Source organism: Sphaerodactylus townsendi, linkage group LG05 (assembly GCF_021028975.2).
Source record: "Sphaerodactylus townsendi isolate TG3544 linkage group LG05, MPM_Stown_v2.3, whole genome shotgun sequence".
Lineage (NCBI taxonomy): Eukaryota > Metazoa > Chordata > Lepidosauria > Squamata > Sphaerodactylidae > Sphaerodactylus > Sphaerodactylus townsendi.
In genome coordinates, this window is record NC_059429.1 from 54622208 (window position 1) to 54645200 (window position 22993).

General features: G+C 40.0%; 1 protein-coding gene across 2 annotated transcripts in view; it reads right to left on the reverse strand.

The window, feature by feature from the left end:
• The window catches only part of TNNI3K (TNNI3 interacting kinase), a 236284-nt gene that overhangs the window by 47556 nt on the left and 165735 nt on the right, over positions 1–22993 (reverse strand). Inside the window, exons 20-21 of one of the 2 annotated variants that reach the window (XM_048497322.1) lie at positions 20818–20950; positions 13337–13446 (exon numbers count right to left, since the gene is read on the reverse strand). In XM_048497322.1, the coding sequence (XP_048353279.1) occupies positions 13337–13446; positions 20818–20950 (243 nt within the window). Of the gene's footprint in view, positions 1–13336; positions 13447–19145; positions 19193–20817; positions 20951–22993 lie in introns of those variants that run through there. The other variant, XM_048497323.1, reaches the window with a different exon arrangement.

Sequence of the window (22993 nt, forward strand, 5' to 3'; positions counted from 1 at the left end):
TTGACTTATAGCAACCATAGTGGGGCTTACAAGGCAAGAGATGGTTTGCCACTGCCTGCCTCTAGGTCTCCCTCTGAAGTACTGACTCAGCTTAGCTTCCAGGATCTAATGAGAGCAGGCTACAGTACTATTCCACATCCCCATTCTCATAGGTATGTAATAGCAAACGCTTGATATCAAAATCTGCTGCAGATAATGGGGAAAATTCTTCCCTGCTGTGATTTGTAGCTATAAGATTTCATATTCAAGAGTTAAAGCTCCTTGTAGTCACACTGTCTGTTTCATGAAGATGCTGTTTTCATATATATCTGCTTTTTTGTTAATATAGATTCAGGTTATCACATCAAACTTTATTGTTCTTTTTTTTAAAAAAAGGGGCCACTTTTCACATTCCTTCTGAACTGTCTCTCTGAATAGTAGTAGATGACATCTAATGAAGGGAAAATGGTCTTTTAGAATGAAGGGGGGACTGGGCCTATAATTTAGTACAGAATCAGTGCCATCTTAAGTAGTTACACCCTTATAATCTTACAGAGAATGGTAAAACTCTACTTAGGATGGCACAGTAAGGGTTACTCCAGAGATAAAGGCATAGTCTATCTTTTTAAAACAAGGTTTCAGATGGCTCTTTAATCATTACAAATTCATTTGCTTCTTAAATAATTGCTTCACAAGAATGTGATAACTATACAGATGAATGTGTGGGAATTTAATTGGCTTTCTCTCCCACCCATTGCTACATTTTAGTCATCACATATAGAGGGAATAACCTGCTAACTATGTTGTTTGATTGCATTCTGATTTGTATATTTAATGTCTAATGAGTTCCACTGTAATTTCCCTGACTTTACTTTTGATAAACCTTGTATTTGTCACAGGAGGTGTTGGTCTCACTTGCCTAGTTTTAGCCCTCTTTAACAGGAAACTTCAACAAGGCAAAGCAAATGAACACACATCAGAAAACGGTTGTTGCAGAACCTTAGATGAATCCCAGTGTGGTCATGAGCCAAGAAATTACCTCACTAAGGGATACTGTAACTGCCACTTAACTCAGGAAAATGAAATAAAGGTCATGTCCGTGTTGGGGTCTGGCAGGGAAATGCCACTTTTACAGGAAAATAGCCATCAAGAAACAGTAAAGGCCGAGTCTAAGTGCACAGGCCTAAAAATGCCGCTCGCAAGCATTCAAAAGGAGATGAAAAATGATAATTTCTTGTGCCTTAACTGTAGACTGCTACAGTCTTACCCTCAAGAGTCTTCTTGGAATATTGCTGTGCCTAATGAGGAAGATGTACCACCCCAAAAGCATTTTCAAAGAAGAATCATAAGCCCAGACAATGCTGGGCAGTGGGAGGAAGATTCACAAGCTACACAATTAGAGGCTCATTCAAAACTGAATCAAGGTGAGTTCTTTCCCTGGGAGATGAAACTGGAAATTGCTTTACTGAATATATTCAAGTTTTTCCTTCTCATGAAGAGTTCATGGTAGAGAAACTGAAACTGGATTCTATGACAGGCATTTCCAGTTAACATTAGAATGAGGAAAAATCATATGTATGTGATTAGCTCATGTGTCCATTTGCCCTATTGAAATATGGAATAAAGATTGTGGTGAGTTAAGTAATTACATTGTTAGCCTCTCACAAGTGATTTTTCTCATCTTAAGTTTATTGTAGTGATATGGGATAGATGTACTTAATTATTAAAATATTTATATTCTGCCTTTCTATTTTTGATGAGGTACTCAACAGAACTATAAAATAATAAACAACTAAATAATACTGTAGTGAAAGGAGGACAGAGGAGACTTTTCCAGGACATAGAGGCAGTGCTGTCTAACAGATGAGTTATTCCTTCTCTGTGAGCCACTCCATCCTCTTTCTGCTTCAGAAATATCTGAGACAATTGGTACTGGTCGTCACCATCCAAGTGGACAAGGGAAGAGTTAACTGACAAGAAGGAGCCACTTGGAACGCCTCACAGGGCTGAAAGAGATGTGACGTTTGTTATGCGTTCTCTACAGGGACTCACAGCTGTACATCAGTTGCCAGTCATTGTGGAGAGCATGTACTGCTTGGTTCCAGTTGTGGTTAGGACTGTAGCACAGGGGACAGAGGGGTTCTTGCCTTCTCTGTGCTATTTTCCCAATAGAAAACAGTACTGGGGGTGTTATTTGCCCCATCAGTCATTTGCATGTGGAAGCATCTGTGCACCCTATGGGACAAATGATACCCTTGGCACTGTTCCTAGTTGGAAAAAACTATGAAGTGAGAGGAACCCTTCTTTCCCCTGTGCTGTGGTCCTGACCAGAATTGTCCCCCTATGGCACTTTTAGATGGAATTTCCTTTAGGATTATCAGCTGGTGTGTGACTGCCAGTCCCCATGGAGAATACATGACAAACATCATGTTTCATTCTGCCCAAGCTAATGAGTTTTTTTTAGCAGTCTACAGAGGTGCATAAATTAATACCAAGTGTCAACAATGTACTGCAACATGCTAGGACAATTAGAAAAAAAAAGAAATCAATAAGGAACAGCACCATCATGGTTATGACACATAGGCTGTGAAAACTTTCCTCTGTTATTCATGTTACCAGCTCTTTCCTAGCCTTTAGAAAACAGGTTGACATTCATTGATTTTCTGCAAAATATAATTAAAGAACTTTGTTTTGAATACCAGTATTTTATTATTTTAATGTTATGTTTTATGTGGAATTGTTATAATTGTTAGTTGTGTTGAGAACCCAATGGAAAGGGGGAATATAAGTGCACTGGATCAATGAATAACAACTCTGCATGCTGGTTGTAAACTGAAAAAAATATTTCAACATAGTTTTACTTCTGCACTTTTATCCTGAATACACGTTATAGAAATAGCAATAGTTAACGGAAGAACTCCCCTCTGACATCCAGAAATTTTCATGCTGACAGAATTAACTTTTATAACTATTTAGATAATTCTTATCAAGGACAAAGCTTTTTCTGTTCGCTTTTATTCAGGTAAATCACTTAAAATATATCACTGTACATAAACCACTGATTTGCAATTTAAAGATATTTATATCAGATACAAGACTGGCATGTTAGCTAATTGTACTATGTTTTCCCACAAGCAGGAAACACTTTTTGGCACCACTGGTGTAGGTAATCCAAACATCTGTTTAGTCAATGTAAGACAACTCCTCTAAATGTGCTAAGTTTCAACACTTGCTGTTCAGCAGGGATGAAAAGTGACATATTTTGCAGAAGATGTCCAACAGGGAAGCTTGGAACGCATTTAGCAAACGAGTTGTGTCAACCTCTATCTAAAATTGAAGATGCCAACTGCTTAAAGTCTCACAGGCAAAGACATTTTATTACCGACATGTCATCGACACCCAATGCAACAGAAAAGTCAAAGGAACATTGTGCACAATCTGCATTAGAAAGCCATAGATCACGATGCAATGATCAATGTGGATCGTTAGAAAGGAGCAGACATATTTCTCCACAGTCAGATGACTTTCTTATCTGTAAATACATAGACGGTGATAAATATCACAACCACCCAACAGAAAAGAAACAGAACCCTAACAAAAAATTTAGAAATTCAGAAATAGAACAGAGTGCAGTTGAGAATGGAGGCACAGGAGATTGCTGTATGAGTGATGACGAGATGCCATTATCCTCAGCAGTCAAGAGACTGTATCAGCCCAAGAGTGTTAGCTTTTATGTACCTGACCTGGGAACAGCAAAGAAAGTAGATGCAGCGACAAATAGTTCAAGCAAGATGAAAGCCTCTAAGAAAAGTGATTCAGAAGGAAACGGTAAAGAAAGGAAACTGTCTCGCATCTCTGCATGTCTAGGGGGAAAAGAAAATAAATTAAATGGAAAAGGTAAAATAAAAGCTAAAAAACAGGATTCTATAATGGTGAAGTTAAATTTACATCCCTTTCAAAAAGTTAGAGTCCATCCTAAAGAACGTTCTCCAAAAGAAAACACAGAGCAAATCCCGCCTGGCCAACATGGAACTTTAACTGAACCCCATCAGAAACTGTTGCATGCTTCCAAGAAGAACACAATAAAAAGGAGAAAAAACCCAGAGTTTTCTGCGGCTGCTCAAAAGACATCAGACAGCAGCAAAGAGGTGATTTCCTCCAGAGCAAGTGTCAACAAACTGCCTGAAAACGGCAATATAACTGCTACGTGCATCTCTTCTCCTTCAAAGAATAATTCTGCCATAAGAATTACTGAAGGCACCTTACCAGCAAGTCATTTACAAGCTCCAAATTACATCAGTGACTCACCTTCACTTTCACCAAACGGAACTTCAATAATGACTGTTTCTGTGAATGCTCTTTCATCTGACAACACTATTTCACAGAATACAGCAAGTGATATTCCCACAATATTAGTGAGTTCTGAAGCACTTATGGAAGATGTGCCAGATACTGCATTCTTATCCTGTCATCAGGAATCTCTTAAGACTGCCACAAAGCTTCAAATGCCAGATGGAATGACTGGAGCTAACAATATGGAAAACTATGACACAAAAAGAGTCAATGAAAATCCAGAAAGGAACAATGAGTTGTCTAGAACATTTGCGTCAGATGCTCTGATAGCCTCAGTGGTTCTGAGGGAAGAAAGTATACAAACTGAGGAGCAGTGGGCACATAATGAAAACAAAGTATTTCAGAAAAGCATGGTCAAAGTGTCCATATTGTCTAACATATCAAGTCTCTCCAGTAATCCTGAAATGGACAGGAATGTCAGCGATGTGCACATGAATAATGAGAGTGATAAACTAGAAGTTCCAAACAATCAGTTTGATGAAGGTAGCAGGGAGCATGAAGATGGTAAAGTGCCACCAGAGCCATCTGTGTTATCAGAATATAAAGTGATCAGTTATGGCGAAGAAGCTGAAAAGTCTTTAATTCCTTGCAGTACAAATAAAGCTGAAATTTGTGTTCTCGCACCTACACAGTCTGCTACATCTGCTGATTATGATAAAGAATTACCTTTACAGATGGGACAAAGCAAAATAAGTTTTTCAAATAATAATTATCCTTCCTTACTTTGTTACAAAGACAAAAAGCCATTTTCCATATGAAAAATCAGATCTTTTCAAGAACAGAGAATTTTAACAAGTCAGATCAATTTGTGAAAAACACAGTTGGTGAAAGTCAGAAGAGGTACGTGTACCTGCCAGTCCTTGAGCAGAATTTGGAACTAAGAGAAAGGATTATTATTAAATAAAGATGTGATAATAAATAATAGTTATAAAGCATCAATCTTTCCAGTACAAATATTGCATATCAAAGTATGCTTTTTATTTACAGCTGATGGATACACGATTCTGAATTTTAGCCATCTTTCAGATAGGTTGGAATGGCCAGACAAGACATAGTTATACTTTATGTTGATGAAGAAATGTGGAAAGGGGGGGGGGGGTCAATAATACAATGTTAATGTTAATATGGAATGTTTTGTATTTTCCAAAAATTGAGAAGCAAATCCCAAACTTGGAGAAACCGTTGTTCAAAATGACATGGAATATAAACTTGTAAGGAGGATTTCCTTAACCTAAAGGTATATCTCCGTCTTAATGTCCAAAAATTAAAAATCAAGCAAAAATAAGATTGCGTAGTCTTCTTAATCACATGACATGTACAATATGAAAGAAGTTAAACACTCTTTGACTAAGTGCGCTTCATAGAATGTGTACAATTCATTCAGAGAGCCCCCTTTCCCCTCTGACACCTTTAATGTCCAGAACCAAACCAGAAGTCGCCTCTTTTTAAGACAGTTCCTAGAAGTCTTATTTTGGCTGTATGGAGTGAAAAGAAGCATTTGCCTCTTTTTAAGATCTCCCACAGATAATCTGTTTTTGCACTGTGCAAAACAGACTTGCATTTTTGAAGGGCTAAGAAGTGGTGCTGTCATTGGGAATGAGATTATGTGGGGGAAAACCTAGAAAATTATTTTCCCCAAGGCTGGGGCTACCAGATTGGAAGCTAAGGATTATATTAGACATATTTGCACTAAATTTATTTAAATTTCCTAAGTAAAGGAGCAATTTTGGTGATTGGATTACATACTTTTTTTACTGCATTAGTAGTCATGGGGCAAAAGGATTTGTTTTGGTTGACTGAAATTTAAGGATACATGCTTGAAGATCTGAACATGGTACATGTAGTTTGACTAAATGAAATGATATATTATGATCAAAGGCAGCTAGTCTGTTCAGATAATCTCTAAATTTCTGGTGTGCAGTTTGCTAGAAAGGTGGCTAAAAGTCCATCTGCCCTGAATATGCTTTTCCTGATCTTCTGTTGGAGCTTCAAATATTTCTGCTAACTGAAACAGGCCTTGTGTGATAAGAACTGTGGGCTTCTAGATATGATCCTGGAGCATTAATCTCAAGGCTTGCTATTTGCCTGCCTATGGTTGCCAAACTCCTGCTCCTTGAAAAAAAAATGAATAGTGGGAGAAAAAAAGGCCAGAAATTGGCCTTCATAGTGGTATTCTAGGTATTCCCCCTTGTCTCTATGGTTTTGAGCATAGACATTTGGGAAAATTTCTAGAGCGTTACCCAGAAGCGATATCACATCCTCTCCAAATTCTACCTTCCTGAGGCACCACTTTCAAAATCTTCCAGTATTTAATGAGGCTATGTGGACAACCCTACTAACCTCTTAGCCTCCAACATCATCTAACTGAAGTTAGGTCCTAAAAATGGGTTTTGTATCAATAAAGTTTGACATATTCTATCAGTGGGGCTCTATATAATTGTTTCATAGATATCCCTGTGTTGAATGTAATTGTAAATAGTCACCATCAAATGTAGTTGTAGCTTGACATTCTCTGTTGCTGACCTCTGACATAACATTTGCTCTAATTTTGTGTAAAACAAAACACTCAAAAATTGCCATGTGGAATTTGGACCAGTCACTTTGTTAGGATATAATAATACCTATGTGTTGACTTAGCACATGAACTATGCCCAGCAAGCACTGATAAATATGCTGGTCTTGTGCCTCAGAATTGAACTAAATTTCCCCAGCTATGAGCAGGGGGGATGGGTGACAATGAGGGCTGAAGAGAGAAAACAAAATAACACAGCCTTGACATTTAGTTTGTGCTTCAGGGATGTGCTTTGTCAAGCTGTGATGGATGGAGCCAGTATTGCCCTGAAGGATTGAGAAACATCTCAATATTCCCTGTGAATAATTTTATATTCTAAAAACAAAGGGAAAATTGTTTTAAGCTTATTATTCTATAAGTTTTTGTTTGGGGAGTTCATTTACAAGTTCCAAAAATCTCATTATGAATGTCTAGCCAGACATGACCTGTTAGAAAAGATGAGTAGGCACTTGTCTTAGGCGTTTTCCACATGGACCAAATATCCTGGGATGGGGAGGTGAAATATCCCAGTCTGTGCATGATGTTTGCATGGCTTCCATTCCTAAATGGTCCCCCCACCCCGCGAGATTTCCCTTATCCCAGGGTTTTCAAAAATCGCTAAATTGTCAGTTCACTGGAAAGACCCCGCACCGATCCCACTGCCATGCAAACACCATGGGAGACAAACCGGTTTATTTATCCCACCTCACCGCTGCTCTCCTCGCCCCACAGCTACAGCCAATCAGAACATCAGAAAAATGGGAATGTTTGCGCATGCGCGGAAACGTTTGAGTTGAAAATGAAAATAAACCAGGAGCTCGTGCATAATTAACTGGAGTACTTCATCCCAGTCTTAACATAATAACAGGCAGCCGCGCAAAGGGAGAAACCAAGATACAAACAACCAATTTCCCCCCAGGATAATTAGGGCATGCAGAAAACGCCTTAGTATCTTAACATCCTGACCCTGCCTGTTTCGAATGGGATGTGTTTTCCCAGATCTGACTGCCCATTCTGTGCATCTTTGGAGAATGTTGTATAATTTCTCTTATTAAAAGGTGGCACAAAGCTTTTTTTAAAAAAATAACTGAATTCTGATATGATGAATGAAGAATGTAGAAGTATACCAGTGGTCTCTCATTGGCTTCTACACCAAACTTAATTTATTACTTGTAGCCACTAGGTGGAGCGATTACCACCATTTATCAACAAAATTGAAATTAATTAGTTTAAATATTCACAGAAATTTCTGTACAGCAAGGGTTTTGACAAATCCAAAAGACTCTTCATTGTTGTTAATTTAAGGTTTTTAACAATAAATATCTTAACATATCAAAAATCTAGGATTTGTCTCTTGAGCAAGATAATACACTATCAGCTATGTTTAGCTTTTTTTGCAAAGAGAAGGAATAGGATGCACTCAGGAAAAACAGAACGGGAAAATATCTATGACAGAGGTAGCTTACAGTGTACAAGAAAAAAATCAAACTGACAGTTTGGCTAATTTGGGTCACTTTCTCACTTTTAGCTAAATCAATTTGATGCCTAATGGAGCACACTGTGTCTGGATTGTCAGCTTTCTTTGCTAGCTCTGCTACAATGACATGCAGAAATTTGCAGGTGAAACATTTTCTGATATGGAGATCATTGGTGGGAAAGTATAATAATAATAATAATAATAAGCCTTTATTTGGCATAACAATAATCATAACACAATAAAAAACCTGAGATAAAAGGTATACAAATACAAAGGTTTAAGATAAAAGGTATACAAATACAAAGGTTTAAGATAAAATATAAATTATTGATTGTGCATCACCTCCAGTAAAAATTGTGCAACCAATTCACAAGTTTCATTGTCAGAATTGTCCAGAAGGAAAGGAAGTCTACTTGATTCTTCCATTTCACTAGGTATCCTAGAAAGAATGTTGGAATATTTTGATCTGATATTAGCAGATTTAGGGCAGCAAAGCAGTTGATGTGCCAATGTTTCAATTTGTTGTTCACCACAAGAGCATACCCTTTCGCTCATTTCCAAGTTGTTAAATCTACCACGCAATAAAGCGGAGGGGAAAACATTGAAGCGAGCAAGTGTGAGGGCTCTTCTCTGCATTGGATTAGTCAAAAAATACAAATAGGGAGCCATCCTGTTTTGATATAGGGGTATTGAAAGATGTAAGGGTGAACAAGTTTTCATAGCAGCCCTAAATAAATTAATCCATTCGCTTTCCAACAATTTTTGTTTTAACAAGTTGTAGGATTCTGAACTAGATAGCGGGAAAAGCGAGTCGAGAGATATACCAAGTGATTCAATCTTTCTTTCGATCAGAGAGAACCATGGATTAGCCTGAGTATCAGACAAAAGTAGGTGAATCAGCGAGTGCTCATCATGCGAGAAATGCAGGCGAAGCCAAAATTTAAAAGCTCTCAACCAAGCCCTATAAACTAATGAATTTTGGTGGGAAAGTGTTAACTGCTTAATTTCTTTGTTATCATACTACCGCCAAAGGGTAACTTGAAGAATGTTCAATCTGGCTGCCAGCTATGGGTTGGGACATATCAGGAGTTTTGGGACGGAACCTGAGAGGTGTGGAGTTAGGTTTAGAGGAGGGGAGGGACTTCAAAGTTATAATCAGTTATAATTAGTTATAATCCCAGGTGAACTCCAGCCACCACATGAAGGTTTGCAACCCTACCAATCCAAGCCAGAAAGAATAAAATAAAGTGGAATGTAGGTGGAAAGACTGAGTATGTATCAGCTCTGTACTTTGTATAAGGCTTTGTACACTTTACCTTTAATCCATGATGTAGCTGACTGCTAGAAACCAGTCTGGAAGGCCTTCAAAGACAAGCCTTGCCAATTTTTCTTTGCCTTGAGAAGATAGCCCCCCAAATTTAGGTGTCAAACTCATTTTTCAGCTTTCAGGGTTTCATATTTTAATGACCATATTATCTAATTATTGCTACACAAAGCCTAATCCCAGCCTCTTTCCAGTTTCCTCAGACACAAATGTTGTGACACTTATGTAAATACAGGAGTTCTCATTCACTTCACTTCACGATTAATTTTAATTGACCTAAATATTGGAACAAGTATAGAAAGCATTTGATGAGGACATGAATTCATCTACAACCACAGAAGGGTGTACAGTTAGAATTTAAAGCAAGAAATGACAACAACTTTATGCACCTGAATTTTTATATCATACAGTGAGACTTATTTTGATGTGAAATGATAAGTAAGCTTCATATTTTTGTACAAACTGAAGATTGTCAACAGGTATTACAATAAAATCACTGCTGAAATAGTAGGCGCTGCAATGGTATTCCTAGGTGTCATGGCAACCATTGAAATAAAAGTGCTAAGGCCCATTGAAATAAAATCTAGTCCAAAAACCTGACTCTGCTCAAACTCCTACTACCTGAACTGTATTCCATATGATACGTGTAACAATGTACCATGAATATAGCACAAAGAGAACAAGATGTGTCATGTAAAAGTTATAAAATAGCAAAACAGATGGCTCGGGCCAGTCAACCAACCCATATGTCACAATGGAAATCACAAAATACTCTCTCAAAAATCCTAACCAATAAGAGGCTAAGGGATGGAATCAGAGTTGGGATCCAACCAGTTCTCACCACTTCTCTAGAAGTGGTTAATAATTTTTTCTGAGTGCTGAGAAGGGGTTACTAAAGCAACCTTCCTGTCCAATAGGGACTGGAGGTGCGTGTGTGCGGTGGCGCCACTTTTTGAATCCCACCACCATCGGAACCTGTTATTAAAATTTTTGGATCCCACCACTGGATGGAATGTCGTGACGACGAACCATTCACCAATCATGAAGTAAGTCCTGCTCACCCATTTGTGGGTAACATTCCATCCCCTCCCTCGCATGCCTTCCCCTAACCGAGGAAAATGCCCCAGAACCCCATCCTGGGCAGCAGAGCAGTGATGTCTTAGCGCTTGCTGCTACGCAGACCCACATAAGCCCTTCCACCTCTCTCCCATCCCAACTGTCCACTGCTCCCCAGGCCTGAAGAAGCCCTCCTGCCTCCCTCCACCCCACAGGTCACCTGCAGAACAGTGGCGCTTCAACCCCAACAGGCCATTCCTGGGCGCCTTGCTGCCCACTGTTCCCTGGCCCGGCAGAATGCCTTCTGCCTTCTTTCTGCCTTCTGCCTTCCTCCCCCAATGCCAATAGGCTGCTTCTGGGCCATGGAGCAGCAGTGTCTGGCTGCCTGCTGCTCCTTAGACTGGCACAATGCCTCCTGCTTCCCCCACCCCAACAGCACCTGCTGCTCCCAGGGCCCTTAAAAGCCCCCTGCCTCCTCCCCACCCCAACAGCCTGCCCCCAGGCCATGGAGCAGTGGCACCTGGCCACCCACTTCTCCCCAGCTCTGTTTAAGCCCTCCTGTTTTCCCCCACCTAAACAGCCTCAGCAGCTGGAGCAGTGGGGCCTCAGCACCCACTGCTCCACGGGGCCCAGACCTAGCTCTCCCCATCCCAACCACCCCCATTCCTCCCTCACCCTCCCTCAATCCTCACCTTCCCACCCTCCTTCAATAGCTTCCAACTCTTCCTGCATCCCAAGCCACACCTTACAACTCTCCCCATGCCCAAACTACACCTTCTAACCCTCCCACACCCAAGGATCCCCATTCCATCCTTCTACCCCCAAGCCTCCCCTTTCTACCCTCCAGCACCCCAAGCATCACCTTCCAACTCTTCCTTCCCCCAAGCCTCCCCATTCCAGCCTCTCCCCACCCTGAGCCCCCTCATTCCACTCTCTCCCCACCCATGCCACACTTTCCCACCCTCCCCCCACTCCAACCCACTTCTTTCCATCTTCCCCCAATTCATTCCTTCCCACTTACCCCAAGTCAGATCTTTCTGATATCTCCCACCCTCCAGCCACAAACCCAGGATCAGGTAGGTGACAAGTCTTGCACTGGAGCAGGGGGTGGGGAGGCCGCTATAGCCCCCCAAAAGTCCATTATGGGAGGAGATGCCTGTTCTCCCAGTTCCACTGCTTCCTTCCCACCCTTTGCTAGGGCCCATTGCATCTTCCCCTCAATGGACTTTGCTGATAGTTTAAAAATACAAAAACAAAACCATGAACAACATCAGTCTCCACTCTGATCTGGAGAAAAATTCCACTCTTGCATCCATTATAATGACAAGCCAGGACCTGGGCATATAGCAAACTTATCTATTAATTGTCTCCTCTTCAAAGACATAATGGGCTAGAAATGGCTGGAGTACTTGAATGCAGCAGATTCTGCTTTAATATGGCTATTATTATTAGATACAGAATCTGTGGAGGCTAATTTCTGCCACATAAAGCTATGATTTCAAAAGAGTGTATAATTATTGGGGATGGATTATTCCCTTCTCAAATTGTGAAAGGTAATGTTCACTTTGAACAGGATATTTTCTTTCTCTCTCTCTCTCTCTCTCTCTCTCTCTCTCTCTCTCTCTCTCTCTCTCTCTCTCTCTCTATGGTTCCATTCTGAAAACCCTTTTACCCGCATAGAATCACTCAGAGGGATTTTGGATGGTGGCCTGAGCCCTTTGCAAAAACAAAACTGCATGCCTGTGGAGTAGCCTGGATCTTTGCTTGCATGTGGAAAAAGAAAACACCAACAATTTGAGTGAGGATTTGGAAAAGAGCTACTGCTGAGGATTATACCCTCCAGCAGGCACAATAAATTACAAGGCATTGCTCACATTCAAGAAGAATGTCACTATTATTATTTCAAGTAGATCCTGTACGATTTGCCTGGTAGTGATCAACATAGTATATAACAGCTGCTCAGTACAGAATTACAGGAAAATCAGTGCAGTGGTCCATCTGCTCTCCCTGGAGAAAGTCAGTAGCTGAAATTATTGGAGGGCCCATATTCTAAATTAATAAAACCATCTGTGACACATGTACCTTTGTTACATGTATATCTGAACAAAACTGCTTTAAACTGAATTTCTAATTCTTATGAGAAAAAAGTTTCAACCAATGGGGTAGGTATTAACTGTTTATGTGGCATTTGAGGAAATACTCAATCTCAGGTTTCATTAGGACCAAAGTGTCTCTTGACTAAAAGCAGTAGCATAGCTTTTTCACATTCACTAGAAACTGTATTTCACTCAATGGTAAGTAACAATATGTTCAGATTGAAACAAGCAAGTAGGCACTTTTTGTTTTGTGTTTTCTATCAGAACCCTGTTGCTTGGAGCCCAAAATCTGTTCTGCTAGCAATGGAATTTTCTTCCAATACTCAGGGCCTTCTGCCAGTGCAAAGAGCTTCACTCCAGCAAAGAGGTGTGTTTTGCTGGTAACAGTCTCCTTGGGCCAGCAGAAGCCTTCTTCTTGCATTGGAGTTGGGCTACTCTGTTAATAGAACAGAACCTTCAGATCCAATTAATTGCACAGGAAATTAAGTGGAATAACTTACCTCTGGACATGCATTCCAGCCCCTCATTAACAATGATGATATGGGTTTAGGGATTGAATAGCCTATGGGAGGCCTGATGTGATGGTAGGCCATATCTGCTGCTGCTGCAGCTGCAAATTTTAAAAAATGACAATAAAGTTGAAATATTATTTATCCAAAAATGCACAGTATGGATATATACTCCACAATTAGTTATTCCTCAAAGATTCAGAGCATGGGAATAGATATGATCTGATTTCATGGGAATGGCATGACAAGAACAAGATCCCTTATAGTATAAACTGGCTTTTATCTTCTCTACCATGGATTGATTTCTAACTGAATGGAGTGCAAATGGAACCAGAGAGGCCATTTGTAGGAATGATTTTTTTTAAGTATTGAACTGTGCAAGCACTTCCTGGAGATGAAAAACAGCTTCCAAAGCAAGCAACACTAAAATGACATAAAACAAAATCCATTATATAGATAATAGGTCACAACAATTCTGATCTGAGGTCATTTCCACACAACCAGAAGAAGCAGCTGGCCACTGGCATAATTTATGCTGGTGGAGCCTCGGGACCGATCACACGGTCCCGTTTGGGTGGTCCTGACACTGCTGCGGGCCGCAGGGGTGGCTCCACACAGAGCCGCTTCCAGTTTGTTTTGTTTACCTACCTTTTCTCCCTGTGAAGCTCTTGATGGAAGAAGGGACATGTCCATACTGCCCTCTGACCCTTGGGGGCCAGAGGGCAGCATGGGTGTGTCCCTCTCGCCCTCCAGAGCTTTGCAGGGAGAAAAGATAGGTAAACAAAACAAACCGGAAGCACTTAAAAGTGGCGCCCTCACACCAGTGAGCTTCACACAGCACCGGCGGGAAGAAGCCATTTTCCAAAAGACTCGCCCGCTGTTTTGGGGGGAAAGCACAGCGCGGCAGCTGTGCAAACAGTGCCTCAGGGGCAGTGTTTTTACAGTCCCTGAGGTGCTGTTGGTGGCCCACGCCGGAATGGCCTGAGGCTTGGCTGGTGCCTATGACTAAATAAGCAGTTTGAACCACCCTAATCTTGCTCCAAGATCAGGAATGTGGATTAAATTCACCACTCTGTTCATAAGCACATTTATTTAGGACATTTTAATGCACTAAATGTACATAATATACTTCCTTTTATTTGACCAGGCACTGGCAGAACAAACTTCCAGACTATCTCAATGCAAAGCAATACATTTATAGTTTCATTTCATTTATTTGTTTAAATGTATACATTCCATCTTCTCCCATGGCCCAAGGTGGGTTAAAATAATAATGGTGGATTTCCCACTGAGAAATTAAGCCAGATACACCCTGGTTCCAAAAAAATACAGCACCCTTTTATTGCGGCTTCTCCCTCTCCACTGCAGCATGCAACTAATGAGGACCTAAAAGTCTATCACAGTTTCAAGCAATGCAACACTCCCCACAAATGTGCGATCTGCTCAGTGGATCTTTTCTTCCTTATCCTGATTGGCTGATGTGTTGTGTTGGGCGGTATCTTTTTAAAAACTTTTTTGTGCGCAGCTACATAGATGCATAGGCAGAATTTCCCTGCCTCTGCATTTTAGCTGCTTTCTTCTGATTGGCTATTGTGTTGGAGCGGGAACAATACTCTACCCTTGGCTTGTTTTTCACACACAGCTTTGTAGATGCGCAGCTTTGTTATTCATTTGTCAACCAGTCCTTGCTACACACATGTGCACGTTTGCTGTTCCCCTCTTCGCAGAAGCGTTTCTCCATAGTCCCGATGAGTGCACAAAAAAAGGTGCGCACACTCTGCACACAACCCACTGCACTCTGATTGGTTGGAAGGCTCCACATCACTCCCTAGGGTGGGAAAAATAAGCTGACTCTGTCCCCTGAATCACCCCCGCAAACTGGCTTCAGTGTGTGTTTTTCAGAAAGCTGCACTTCTTTGCTGATTTTTAAAAAATACGTGATAAGGGGCAGAGCGCATGCCAGAACTGGGATGAAGCTGAGTTGGGCACTTAAGCCATGGGGAGTCCTTGCCCAAACCATGATTTTTGTCCTGAGTATCACGAGATAATTTGCCCGTGAAGAATCGACCAATGTAGAAAAGTAAACAAGAATAAAATCCCAACTCCTTCCCCATAAAGTGGAATCCACCGTCCTTGACCTGGTAAAGTTTTGGATGTATATTTTGGATTGTGAAGCAGAGCCTGGAAAGTAGCTTCTGCCAGCCAGTGCTTGATATTCTAAACCAGGGGTAGGGAACCTTTAACACTCAAAGAGCCATTTGGACCCGTTTTCCACGGGAAAAGAAACACTTGGAGCCGCAAATAATTTTTGACATTTAAAATAAAGATGACACTGTATATATTGGGGTTTTTTACCTTTTACTCTGCTCATTCTGAGAAGCGCATGGATGCGTCCACCCTGCTGCCTGCAGGGCAGGCAAGGATGGGGCCAGCAGCTCAGCCTCGCCAGCCACCGGAAAAGCGCCCGCCCCGCTCCAACGGGGCGGGCGAGAGGGGAAGCCCATGGCGCAGCCCAGCCGGCAGTGGGCAGTTGGTGCACCTGCCCTGCTGCCTGCAGGGTGGGCAAGGATGAGGCCGGCGGCTTGGCTCGTGGAGCCGCAGTGCAAGGGCAGAAGAGCCGCATGCGGCTCTCGAGCCGCAGGTTCCCTACCCCTGTTCTAAACTAATCTGGATCCAGAGAGTCTTTTTATGCATCTTGTTTTTTATTGGTCATGAAGGATTTAGAAAAGTAACTGCAAATTTAATGTGCTAGATTAAAAAAAAACAATCTTGAATGAAAACTAATATTAAAAAAATGGACTTCATAAAAAATATCTGTTCTGCATCTAAATTTTCTTGGAAATAAACAGTCTGTACAAAACAGATGCAGTACATATAAGTAATGTGGTATGAAATCCTTATCATTGCTATTTTGTGAACCTCCTCGAGCAAGTATTCTAGAGAGGAAGTATTAAAAAATTAAATAAAAAGTCCTTAATTCACACTGATTGTTGAGTCCTTTATAATATATATTTCTCTTCTGGTACAGTGTTGGGCAATGGATTTAACAAATAGAACATTGTTAAAGATCAAATGAATAGTGTGACACATGAATGAAGTCTTCACATTATATAAACAAACTGCTAAACATGTGACTACTTACAAGTGAAGGGGGTTAGGGTGATAACTGGAATGCAGATTCCATTCACAGCAACGCATGTGGATAGAATACACCCTGCTTGGATGAACATCCAACTGAATACCCATCTGTCCCAACTGAACAAATTATATACATGTGCCAACTCATTGATATGTGCATAAATCTGCTCTGCCCCATGGAACATCTCAGATAGGTTGTGACAAATATCTGTTGCCACAGCAATATTGACTCTTTTGAATTGTTGTCCTAGAAAGAGCCACCCACTGACCCTCATTCCACAGAAGACACTCTAATAAATCACATTCATTAAAGAGGGAATGACTGAGCCACTTTCAATATCCAACCAAATTGCAGTCACTCACCATGTAGATAAACGGGCACCAGAGTTCAGGCTTTTAAAGCAAGCTGCGATTTTGCATCATATCAATATTAATTGTAAGGTAAATTTCTAAATAGGAAAATAAATCCTCATAAACTTTAATATTTTTCTGTATATGCTAGAGCTCCTGGCTGAAAGAAGATTGCTGGAATTTTCATTTGTGCTCTTACATACACAATCACACATATACATGTACCTTCCCCCACAACAATTTTTAAAGTACTCTAGGTAGAATATTAAAGTAAACACATTTTTGCCTTACAGCAAGAGCCTTATAAAATCCCAGCATTTAAAAATGATATATTACTAAAGTGTATTGCTTCCGAGGGATACCACATGATTGCTGTCTTGAGATTTTAACTCAACTGGCTTAATTCTTTTAAACGACATCAAATTCTCATTACAGCATTTGTCATGTGAATCAATTATTTTGTGCCATTGGCACTTCTCACTAGAATCCTTGTCACAATATGAAGTTTTAGATTTTTTTGTAGATACAGTGAAAGAATATGCCAAGAAAAAAAAGTGGGTGTGTGGATGAATATATTTTGTTTTTGTTTGTATTCTACAGTGGTTCTGAGCATGTGTTATGTGCTGGAAATATGTTACTGGCTTATAGTGACCATAGGAATTATGGCACCTCCTGCCTGACTATTTGCTTGCAAGTGGCTGCAACCTGGGATTTCTGAAAAGAATTGCTTGTTTAGCAATTTAAAAAAACAGACTTGTTTTGGGGGCAGGATTTGTGCAAATTCCCCACCCACCAAATGGGTTATTTAGCATCTTAAGGTCGTGTTTATTGGCCCGTGAGGAAGAGGTCCTAGATAGAATAGCATTACAATAATTTATGAACAAGTCCTGAGTGGCAAGTTTCACACCTGAAGTTAAAGCATGCACTCACCTGCAGAATAATGTTTGAAGTGATTATTTCAGTTAGAATTCATTCCTATCTTGCTACCTGATTTTGTCATGCAGATATTCTAGCTGGTTTGCAGCTACTACAGATAATACAGGAAATTCAAACAGAGATTTGAACATTTGCATAGCTCTACTATGCCCTTCTGGTCCTTCCTTAAAGAAGGAACTAACCTTTGTACAGACCATTTAAAAAGAAGCTGTTTCAGTGATCCCAAACAGTTTAATCTTTCAGATTTAGACTGGTCATTAAGTGTAATTCATCTTCACCACAGATCTTTAACTACCCAACATCATCTGATGGATAAACACCATTGCAGTGGTTTAATTGGTTGGCACTTAGTGCTTAAGTAATGGGTTGTTACCTTTTCACTTCAATTATGTCTGCACTGAAACAGTTTTCAGCCTAGTTACTCTTTTATTCTTTCTAATATGCTTGCTTTCCACCTTCCCTTCTGGCTTCATGTATTGTTTTAAAAAGGTGAAAAATTAATCATGGCTCAATACCCCAGCAAGTCGTGGATCTTTTAAAAAAAAGTTTAGATTAGTGTTATTTTTAAAAGCTGTTACTTTAATATTAGGATGAAATAAAAGCAGTTTGCCTATCCCCACTTGGGGGCAGGATAAAAGCTTGAAGTAACAATACTGGATAAATTGAGGGTCACCTTTTAAAAGTATGAACTTCAACATGTACAAGTTTAAAAATCTCCCCAAAAGCCTCAGTGCAGGTAAGTTTCCTACCCAAGAAAGCAACTGGCCTTGGCACTGCCCTTTTCTGGGTTTCTACTCCTTCTTCCACTACCCAAAGGTTGTGCAGAAGAGTCCATCAGCACAAAAGCAAAAAGTCCTGCTCTGCAAAGTTTGCTTTGAAATAGATTACGCTGGATACAACCCACTATAAATAATTCTTAGTCCAGCAGAGAAGATATTTCAGGATATTTCCATGTTTGGAAATGAAAGCGAGAGGAGGCAGGGAAGTTGGTTCATATATCTGGGTTGTGATACAGCCCTAAAGCAGTAGAATGGGCTGCTCGACTTCAGGTCATAGGTGATGGGTTCCAACTCTGAATATTCTTCTATATTTTAAAAAAACTGATGACAACAAAAAGTTAATTATACAAAAAAAGAAAAGAAAAGACAAAAGCTCTGCTCTCTGCCTTTACTTGCTATGTGAATTTTCTGTCTGCAGAGAATGTAACATGGGCACATTCCAAAATGTGACACCTGCAGTATGAAGCAGTTAAGTCCATTTTGGCACTTCAGAATTTTTTGAACATGCGCAAACTAGAAATAAGAGCAAAATAATTAGGTCTTGTTATTAATGCTTTTAATCCATTTTATACAAAGGCACAAACTACTGATATCAGACTGAGGCAACTGGTGTCTTGTATCAATTCCTTGCATATTCAGGATGCTTCCAGAAAACCAAGCATTGTGTGTTGATCATAACAAAGAAATGAAAAAAAAAATAGATTAAAAAGTTACAAGTGCAAAAAAAATATGACAGAAAAGTGGTGTTAATATATATACTGAAGTCTTTCCTATATATATAGGAAAGACTTCAGTATGAGAAATATAGCAATATGTACTGGACCAAAAAAAATTGAATAGTAAAATGATTGTTATTCCATAAATGGCAGAAGAGATGTGAATCTAGATTTAATAAACTCTCAGGAAGAATGGGAAGAGAAGGATTTTCTGGGGCTGATACCACCCAACTATGAGAACAGAGGGTCAATAAATATATAACTTTAAATGAATCAGGAGAATAATGGCTTTGAAAAGCTGAGCACTCTGGCTGTCTCCAGTGGAGAAATGGAATGGATGACTGTTGCACAAGACAAGTGAAGCTAGTTAGTGAGAATCAATGAACTCATGCTTACAAACAGAAGGTTCAGTTGGTATTCTTCTTGGCATTTGGAAAGTGCCTGGCACTATTAAAAATACTTGCCTTTTAATAACAGAAAACAGAGACCTGACGAAAATTTCAGTTGATCTCAGGGGCAGAGCATAGGGACGACAGACACCACTCTTGTTCTCCTTTGCCTCTTTCCTTCCTCCAAATTTCAATAAAATTCAGGTATGTTCTCATTGTTCTGAGTTGGAGGAAATTAACTAACAGAGCACATGGGGCTATTCTGGTGTATTGGATGAGCTTATTCATTGCACAGTTATACTTTTGAGGGTCTCCTAATGGTGAGCTTCTGAGTGGCTCTGATGTCATATGGGGCCTGTACAGGCAAGAAAATCATGACTACCTCTGGCTGCCAGTGGCTTTGTTTCTTTGATGGCAAAAAGCTGATCTACTTGTACTTGCTGTGCATTTCAGTCACATAAGGTTATCATTTAGGTAGCTGTATGCATACTGCAAAAAAAAATAAAAAATAACAGTCCAACAAGCCTAAGTGTTAGGATTTTACAAGTGACTGCTTCATTCAGTCAAGCAAGAGTTAACTGTTGAAGTCAGGTGCCTGGAATTACATGAAATTCTTGAAAGATCTCTCCTTCTTCCAGCAAAAGAGGAGATACAGACACACAGGCACAAATAGACTGCAAAGATATCCAGACTGAGCCCTTGCATAGATAGAATTTGCTGTTCCTATATTTAATGTAACTTTATTTTGTTATCTTCTATGCCTATTAAAGGTTAATAAATAAATAATAAATAAATAAATTTTGTTATCTAGTAAAGTTTTACAAAACAATTCACTTCAGATCTCAGCCTTATTATTTACTCTGCTTATTCATTGCAACACAACACTAAAATAAGTCAGGCATCTAACAATCAGAGTTTGGAGGTAGCAAGTTAGCATTCCTTATGAAGTTGCCTAGCATAATTTGTGTTGCAATAGTTGTTCAATCAGTGCCATGGCTGAGTGCAATGTAACAACTTTTTTAAAGCAAATATTGAAACCCACAATGTGTGCATATATTTAAAACATTCAGCTCAACACTGTGAGTTCATGTTTCACAAAGCAGCTATTTTATTGTGTACCAGAAAGAAGTTGAGTCTTGATGCTCATTTGCTATATATCTTACCTGGTTTGAGGTGAGCAAATGGAATTTCCCCTGTTAATAGTTCCCAGAGACACAAAGCGTAGCTGAAAACATCGGCTTTTACAGTGTACCGAGTACACTGTGTGAATACTTCAGGGGCCATCCAGCGCAAGTTCTGGACGTTACAAAAACATCAATAATGCATTAAAATATGTTTTGTTTCTTCCAAAAGGAATGGATACTTTTTCTATTTCTATATCTATTTACTTTCTGGAAATTTGCTAACAAATTTAATGTAAGGAAAAATAATAATGACATGACAGCTTGGACGGTAACAATAATCCATGCAGCAAATTGACACATCTTTTATGTTGTTTTCAATCACAGTTTAGATTTCACTTTGTCTGCACAAACCCAGAACATCTTTTATTGTATTCATTGCTGGTTTGAGAATAAGTTTCTCTGAAGATTATGGCTCTCCACTCCCTGGAGTGTAACTTTGCTGGGGTAACAAGCACTTCTAGATAAGCATCCAACAAGACACCAATATGAAGATTTTCATAGCAGCTTTCAAACCAGAAACAAAGGAAACAATATTAATATCTGATCAACAATATAGGTGAATATTTTGCCTTCTGTCCTTGCATATCAATTATGGAGCATGCTGGATTGTTGTTCAGATGACCTAATATCTAGTTTCCGGGGGCGGGGGGAGTCACTTTCCCCTTTCCCCCCAACCCCTTACTCTTGCAAGTTAAACCCCGCCCCTCAAAACAAAAAATGTAGCAGTCAGAAGTACTGATTGGTTATTTTGGAGGACTTGGTAAACTTAGTCTTAAGGCCTGAATAATCTGGAGCATGCTCAGTAGTTAGCGATGCCAGCCCCAATTGGGACCTGGGGATCCCCCGGAATTACAGCTTATCTCCAGACAATGGACATCAGTTTCCCTGGAGCAAAATGGATGCTTTGGATGGTGGGCTATAAGGTATTGTATCCTACTGAGATCCCTGTTCGCTTCAAAATCCATCCCCAAATCTCCAGGAATTCACCAACTTGGATCGGGCAACCTAACCTTCCCCCCGGCCCCTGGAAGGGGGAAGGTTAGGTTGCCTGATCCAAGTTGGTGAAGTTGGTGACCTGGTAATCCTTACTGCTGAACTTACTAGTGGCAAGGGATGATCTTAAAGTAATATATTGTGCCCACTGCCACTTAGATGCCTGGAAGGTATAGTCTGTATTGAATCAGGAGCCATTACAACCTGCCCTTCTCTTGCATTCCAGTAACCATCATGCTACTGCCAGGTCTTCTCTGGCCAATGGTGGAGGATAGGGAGGGATGTCAGATCTAGATTGGGTAACTACTGGATATTTGGAGATGGAAACTAGGGAGGACAAGGACCTCAATGCAATACAATGCCATAGAGTCCACCCTCTAAAAGTATCCATTTTCTCCAGGGGAACTGATGTTTGAAGTTTGGAGATGGGTCATAATTGTAGTTTCCATTTCACTGAATTGGTAGGCATTGGAAATTAAAAATTGCCAACACTTGAGAGGTAAAGTTTGCTTCTTACCATGGCCTTGAGAATAAGACTTTGTAGGATTTTTCCACTGCCTGCCAGCATTACTAGTTTCTTGTCTTTTGTAAAGGCAAGATTGTTTGGGAAGTGGGAACAACAGCATAGGTCTGCCAACCTTCAGGTGGAGTTCTTTTGGAATTACAACTGATCTCCAGTTTCCCTGGAGGAAATGGCATCTCCAGAGATCAGACTGTTTGACACCAAATTCTCACCGAGCTCTTAGAGATATATCAGTTATAAAAAACCAAGTTTTTCCAAAACTTCTCCAAAGAAACCTCAAAGGCCTGAGTTAATTTAAAAACGAGCTGGGAAAAGTTTGCCCATCACTAGTCGTAAAATGATTCTAAATGACATGCTAATATAAGAAGCAAATATTAATGATGATTACGGATGTAGAAAAGAAACTCATTTGTGAGTCCAGGGAGAGAGTACATTTTGTGCCCACTAATCTTGGTTGCCATAAAAGCTGATCTCAAGCTGTCTACCAAAAATTAACATAAGAAAGAAACAAAAACCAACATTGTCAGTGTAAAATGGGATGTATGCTGGCAAAAGAAATTCCTAGTTTCCTTACTTGGTTGTAGGCTGAGTTTTCACATATATTGTAGAGTAATTATGTATAAGAAGAAGAAAAAAAGA